Here is a 7,533-nt window from a genome sequence, read left to right on the forward strand (position 1 = left end):
ATTAAATTTTATACAAACAAAATAAAATTTTCAGAGCAAAGTACTAAAAGTGAACTTGGAGCTGCTTTTTTATTTAATGAGTAAAAATAAATAATTACTCATGTTTTAGTTTTATGCTGAAAACTGAACTTTATTTTCATTCAAGAATCTTTCAGCTGCAAAAATCAAGATAAATCAGATGTGAAAGAAAAAATTCATTTAATGTATTCAGATAAATACTTGCATTTTATTATGGATGGAAGAACTTGATCATGTTTTGCTTCTTCAGGTCCATGAAGTCTTTCTTCCAATGTGGATCTCCGACTACAACCACGCAGGTCATGGCGAGGAAAAAACGCAGAGGGGTGTGTTTATCATTTAAAAGAATTAAGTTTATATCGCAGAAATTTTCTGAATTTTCAGGATTTTATTTTATATTTTAGATCATTGAGAAGCGACGACGAGACAGAATCAACAACAGTCTGTTGGAGTTATGCAGACTCGTCCCGATGGCGTTGGAAAAGCAGGTGAAAACACAGAAATGAAGCTTTAACTTCATGTTTACCGTGATTTTAACACTCGCTCGGTTCGACCAATCAGGGGTCAGTGAAGCTGGAGAAGGCAGAAATCCTCCAGATGACCGTCGACCATCTGAAGACTATGCAGCTCACAAGAGGGAAAGGTAACCACGACAACGGCACAGACTCATTTTTATGAGAGTCAAGCATCTTCTGATGGCTACTTCCTGCAAAATATTGCACCTGCGGGGGGATCCCGAGGCGTTCCATGTGAAGCTCTGTTGTAATGTAACTTCCCACCACTTGAAGGCAGCGATGTGTCAGTTGTTCTACATTCTCCAATGAACAGAAGAAGACAGTTAGCTAGCTGTTAGCCTGTAGCAAAGTTAATAAATTATAAGTATATAAGTATATAATAATATAAAAACAAAAATATGTAGACAAACATGGTTGTTGGATCCAACTCATTAATGGATAGATGGGCGGATGGATGGATGGATAGATGGATGGATGGATGAATGGATAGACAGATGGATGGACTGGTGGATGGATGGATGGACGGACTGGTGGATGGACGGACTGGTAGATGGATGGATGGATGGACTGGGGGATGGATGGATGGACGAACTGGGGGATGGATGGATGGATGGACTGGTGGATAGATGGAGGGACTGGTGGATGGACAGATGGATGGATGGATGAACCGGTGGATGGATGGATAGATGGATGGATGGATGGACAGACTGGTGGACGGATGGATGGATAGATGGATGGATGATGGATAGTTAAGTACCTTTAAAATGGACCAAATTACGTACGTAACCAATGCAGGAGATGAAACCAGGATCGTCCAAAGTCAGTTCTTGATGGCTGCTGTCCTGCAGGTTATATAGTGTGTCTCTGCTCCAACATACCTGGGATACACTGGATAGATGCAGCAACCTATGAAGTTCTGCGTAGTGAGTGATTAATGTGAGTCAGGTGTGTTGGAGCAGGGATACATGGAAAATCTCCAGGTTTGTGACCTTTGAGGACCAGAGCTGGACTAATATGTCTCCGTCCCCCACTGCATCCCCAGCCATCCAGACAAGGATGGTTGCCATGACAACGACCCAGCAGGCGGAGCACAACTGACTGTTGGAAGAAAACAGCGGAGATAAATAAAATTATTGATGAAATTAAATGAAAAATACTTTATTAATCCCCAAAGGGAAATATTGTAGTATATAATAATAATAACTAGAGGAGGTCTTGTTCCGGAGGCTGATGGCTGCTGGCAGGAATGATCTTCTGTATCTTTCAGTCTTACATCGGACCTGAAGAAGCCTCTCACTGAACACACTTTGTTGTTTCATCACTGTGTTGTGGAGAGGGTGTGAAGAATCCTCCATCATCTTCATCAGCTTGTGCAGCATTCTTCTTTGGACAATCAGCTCCAGCGGCTCCAGAGTTACTCCAAGCACAGAAGCAGCTTTCTGGATCAGTTTGTTGATTCTCTTCAAGTCTCTGGTTCTGATGCTACTACCCCAGCAGATGCTGCAAAGCTGACTGCACTCTCCACAACAGACTTATAGAAGATATGCAACATCTTGGTGCAGACGTTAAACCATCTCAGCTTCCTTAAGAAGTACAGTCTGCTCTGACCTTTCTTGTAGATGTAGTCAGTGTTGCATTTCCAGTCCAGTTTGTTGTCCAGCTGAACTCCAAGATACTTGTATTCCTCCACCACCTCCACCTCCTCTCCCAGGATGGAAACAGTGCTTTGTTTATTCTTCTTCCTCCTGAAGTCAACAATCATCTCTTTTGTTTTGCTGCTATTTAATATGAGATGATTGTCACCGCACCATTTAACAAACTGACTGACCAGTTCTCTGTACTCTGCTTCTTGTCCATCCCTGATACACCCCACAACTGCAGAGTCATCAGAGTATTTCTGCAGATGACAGGACTCAGAGTTGTACTGGAAGTCTGAGGTGTACAGAGTGAAGAGGAATGGCCAGAGTACAGTTCCTTGTGGTGCACCAGTGCTGCTGACCTCCATCTCAGACACACAACCTTTCAGTCTCACAAACTGGGGTCTGTTTGTGAGGTAGTCATAGATCCAGGTGGTTGTGGAGGTATCCACCTGGAATTTATGGAGCTTCTCACATAACAAAGCAGGCTGAATGGTATTAAAAGCACTGAGAAATGAAAGAACATGACCCTCAGAGTGCTGCCTGAATGGTCCAGATGAGAGTGTGCTCTCTGGAGCAGGTATATGATGGCATCTTCAACCCCAAGTCCATTACGATATGCAAACTGGAATGGGTCCTGAAAGGTGTTTACTTGCTTGTTGAGGTGAGCCAGTAAGAGTCTCTCCAGGACTTTCATGATGTGAGATGTCAGGCCAACTGGTCTGTAGGGGGTGAACTGAACCTGTTGAAGAATATGTTCAGCTCATTAGCTCTGTCCAGACCTCCATCAGGCTGGTCCCCCTTTAACTTGAAGCCGGTGATCTTCTTCATTCCAGACCACACATCCCTCAGGTTATTCTGCTGGAGCTGACTTTCTAACTTCTTCCTGTAGTCCTCCTTGCACTTCTTAGTTTGTGTTTTAAGTTGTTTTTGTGTTGCCCTCAATAACTCCCTGTCTCCATCCCTGAAGGCTTTCTTTTTGATGTTCAGCAGCTTTTTCAGGTCACTGGTGATCCAGGGTTTGTTATTGGGGAAGCACCTCACTGTTCTTGTTGGGACGATGCTGTCCACACAGAAGTTTATGTAATCTGTCACACACTCAGTCATGGCGTTGATGTCGTCTCCATGAGGTTCACAGAGGACGTTCCAGTCTGTAGCCTCAAAGCCTCCTCTAAGAGCATCTTCAGCTTCAGCAGACCAGATTTTGATAGTCTTTGTGATGACTGGTTGCTGCTGAACGATGGGCTTGTAGGTGGAGGTGAGAAGAACCAGATTATGGTCAGATCTTCCTAAAGGAGGCAGGGCAGAACAACTGGATCCATTATTCATATTTGCATAAAATAAGTCCAACATCTTATTTCCTCTGGTGGAGCAGCTGACAAACTGCTGGAATGTTGGTAGAGTTGCAGAGAGGGAGACGTTGTTGAAGTCTCCGGAGATCACCATGAATGAGTTTGGATGCTGTGTTTGTAGCCGAGCAACGACGGAGCTGATGACGTCACAGGCTGTGTCTGGTGCGGTACCAGGTATTATATAAACCGCTACCAGAATAACACAGGTAAACTCTCTGGGTAAATAATATGGACGGAAGCTCGCAGCTAACAGTTCCATGTCCCTTGTGCATATCTTCTCCTTGACAGTAACATGTCCAGGATGACACCAACGCTGGTTAACCAGCACTGCAATTCCACCACCCTTTAGCTTTCCGCTGTGTTGTCTACTGCGGTCTGCACGGACCGTTTTAAAGCCCGGTACAGACACATTACAGTCAGGGATGTGTTCATGCAGCCATGTCTCGGTGAAGCACATAATACTGCACTCTCTGTATTCTTTCTGAGACCTAGTTAGCATCTCGAGCTCGTCTGTTTTGTTAGCTAGCGATCTCACATTACCCATGAGGACGGTCGGGAGAAATGGTTTAAATCTCCATCACTTTCTCCTCTGTCTGACTCCCGCTCTGCATCCTCTTCTCTTTCTTTTCAACTCCAACGGGATTTGATGTGTTGTTTCGCTGATAATCCTGATTTGGGAGAAGTTAATCAGTTGATCCCGATTGTAAACAAGTCTTTCGTTGCCATGGAGACTCATCATAACAAGCCTTGAAAGAGTCATAAGTATGCAGAAAATCTTCCTTACAGCACACCCTCCGAACTGGCATGAAATCCTCAGAAAAAAACACCTTTTAATATCTATGTGAGAAGAGTTTGTACTTTTAAAAAAATCAAGATAGCAAGTCAGAGCTGCTACAATCTGCTGCCATCAGACGGCGCAATCTAGAATGGAATGATTTGGATTGATAAACCGCTGTCTTGTGTCTCGTGTCCGCCTGCAGACTACCTGGACACCCCTGTCTTGGCGCTGGACTTCTGGTCTCTGGGTTTTAGGGAATGTGTGACGGAGGTTTCCCGCTACCTGAGTGCTGTGGAGGGCCTGGACTCCGGCGATGCCCTGCCCTCCCACCTCCTCTCCCACCTCGCCACCTGTGCCTCCCAACACGACACCGTTGCTCTGACGACCGCCTCCCACCTGCCCCCTCCATTCCCTCCCCAGCACTGGGCTGCCGCCGTGGCAACACTGCGTCCTCTTCCGTACGGACTGAGCAGATGTTTGGTTCATCCGGACTGCGACCAGCGTGGCGTGATCTACTCCTCTTTTTCTTCCTCCGCAGACTCCGCCTCCACCCTACCTTCATCATCCTCCACCTCGCCCCTCGTGCTCCCCTGCCCCCCCACCCCCGTCTCCACCTCCTTCCTCTCCCTCTCAGCATCATTTCCCATCACCTTCCCGCTCCATCCCCTGTCTTCCGGTCCTCCCAGCGCCTCGACCTCCTCCTCTTTTTCGCAAACGGCTCGCATTCGCCTCTACCGGCCATGGGGAACCGAGCTGGGCGCTTTCTGACCATCCCGCTGCCGGCTAACGGCGGCTGCTTCCTGGGAAACGTCCTCCAGGACGGAGGTGATCGTGTCCGGTTCTAGGACAGATTTTACGCTTTAAACGTATGTAAACGAGGGACTTTTTACGATTGATAACAGAAACATTAACACAATTAAAAAAATATCGCATTTAGTTGCGGAAACTTTGTCAGAACACAATTTCCCGGTACGTCGATGACACTGATGCACATCGCGACATCGGTGCTGAATGTAGAGACGTTTCAGACCCTTCAGTGAGTTTAGTTAGAGAGAAGGAACAAGTCAAGCGTCTTTTTCTGGTGGTATTTGCTGAGTAACGATAAGAGAACGTGTAGCTTCTCTTCTCCGTTAGCGACAGCTCCCCCTCCTCCTCCTTTCTGAGGACCACAGGTAGCTCGGTCCTCATGCAGCTCCACGCTGCTGCAGAGCAGGAGATCAGCGCTGCTGCATCATCAGACTGAAGCTGACTGATCCATCTGGTCAGATATTAATGTTCATTAATGTGGATGGAAACATTTATGAAGTTAAAGTTGTAAACTCCTGATCAGAGAATAACTGCAGGTGTTTGGCAAAACGACACTTTAACTTTGGGTCTGTTCAGTTTTGGCCAGAGTTGTTTTCTACTTATTTTTTACCGTTTCAAAGTTAAATTAATTAATCCAGATATTAATAAAGCGTGCGTTTATCATATTAATCTCTTTTACTATTATTTTATTTAATAATCACTTAAAATCCATTTAAATGAAAAAAATTTGCTTTTTTGGAGAAAAGGTCACTGGTACGATACACAGTGGCCTTTCTGCGTGGAGTTTGCATGTTTGTCTCTGAGTGTCCCTGCGATGGACCAGCTGTCCAGGGTGTACCCTGCCTTTCACCCAGAGACTGCTGGGATAGGCTCCAGCTTCCCCGCCACCCTTCATTGGACTCAGCGGTTAGGAAGATGAATGATTTTTTTTTTTTTTTTTTAAATAGAGTCCCACTCCTCGTTTAAACACATTTCTTCTCTTTCATGTGACATGAGCCGAAGAGAAACGACGTAAACGATTCATAACGTTTTAAAGAAAAACAAAGATAAATATAGATTTTGCTGCAGAAACACGTTCGGTTGACAAACTTTCCATCTCGGTTAAGACGGGGAAGGGACACATCCTCATTACTGTCAGGTGATTTCCGTTAAGACATCCATCTTGGCTAGCTAGCAGTATGCTAGCAGTACGCGACACGAACGCTAGTTGTTCCTTCAGTCTGGCGTTCAGAAGCAAAGGAAATAAAGGAGAAATCAGGAGTTATTTGTTTTGTTAGCATGCCTCAGTTCAGAGTGCAAATATATCAGACTAAACGGAACCTTCACATATTGCAAACTTAAAAATACATTTTGTCTGAAGAAAAAAAGAATTTTAACATTTTTTAAATATTAAAGGATAAATTTTTTTTTTTTTTTTTTAAATTCCTTTAAAATTATCAGGATGTAACAGAACAAAGCATTGTGGGCCATAAATGTTTGTTTGTTTTTCTATCACCTATAAATATCAAAATAATGCCAATAACTACATTTAAGAGCAAAAAAAATCCCTGAATTTTGTCCAAAAATTCTGCTTTGGAGAGACTAAAACGCCAAAGTTCTTCATAATCCGTCACTATTTGTTGATTCTCTGATGGCATCTCTACGACCCATCCCGGTTGGAAGGACTTTGATGGGTGCTACTTTTTTACCCAATGCAGACACCCTCACCAGCTAATCTGCAGGTTGGAGAATATTCCAATGCTTCTGTAATGATAACTGTTTGCAGCTACGTCAGATTTTACATCATTTATCTACTAAATAACTTAAATTATTTAAAATTAAAATTTGTTGTTTTATAGAAATTTTAAGGGGAAAAAAATGTTTGTAATTAATTGTCAAACTGTCCTCCAGATGTTTTTATTGACTTTTTTGCAACATTTTGCAGGCAATTCACAATCAACTCATCCTTTCCTTCAAATAATAAAACATCTGTTTGATCGTCTGACATGTTTATCTGGAAATAAAGTTTTCTTGAGAATTGGTCAGCATTTTAATCTGTTTTATTTACATCAGTCAAAACCAAATCATTGATCTTTTTATCCATTTTATCACGTATGAAAGATATTTTATTGATGAAAAGTAAAGAGATGTCAGCCGTGGTTCTCGTTGGTTGTATCCAACAGGAATAAAACATTTAAACAGACAGACTTCTGCTTAAGCCAACAAACTAAAAGATCATCAGCTGAATGTTTTATATGAACAAATCTTTCAACATTAAATCCACAAAAACTGCAGATTTTTCACACTTCAGATCACATAAAACCTGCTCAGACACTCCGATGTATGTACACATGTCCCCTCCGGCCCGCCTTGCGGTTCTCCAGCAGCAGAACCACCAGCGGTTCTTCACCTCCGGCCCGCCTTGCGGTTCTCCAGCAGCAGAACCA

General features: G+C 43.6%; 1 protein-coding gene across 1 annotated transcript; it reads left to right on the plus strand.

Moving 5' to 3' along the window:
- Window positions 1-272: 272 nt before the first annotated feature.
- On the plus strand, window positions 273-5,068 carry hey2 (hes-related family bHLH transcription factor with YRPW motif 2; the record flags this gene model as incomplete). Its single annotated transcript, XM_079255681.1, has 4 exons — window positions 273-344; window positions 423-506; window positions 580-661; window positions 4,503-5,068. The coding sequence occupies 4 exons, from the start codon at window positions 273-275 to the stop codon at window positions 5,066-5,068; spliced, it is 804 nt and encodes a 267-aa protein (XP_079111807.1).
- Window positions 5,069-7,533: the final 2,465 nt, after the last annotated feature.

This window comes from Telmatherina bonti (genome assembly GCF_933228915.1).
Source record: "Telmatherina bonti genome assembly, chromosome: 16".
NCBI classification, from domain to species: domain Eukaryota; kingdom Metazoa; phylum Chordata; class Actinopteri; order Atheriniformes; family Telmatherinidae; genus Telmatherina; species Telmatherina bonti.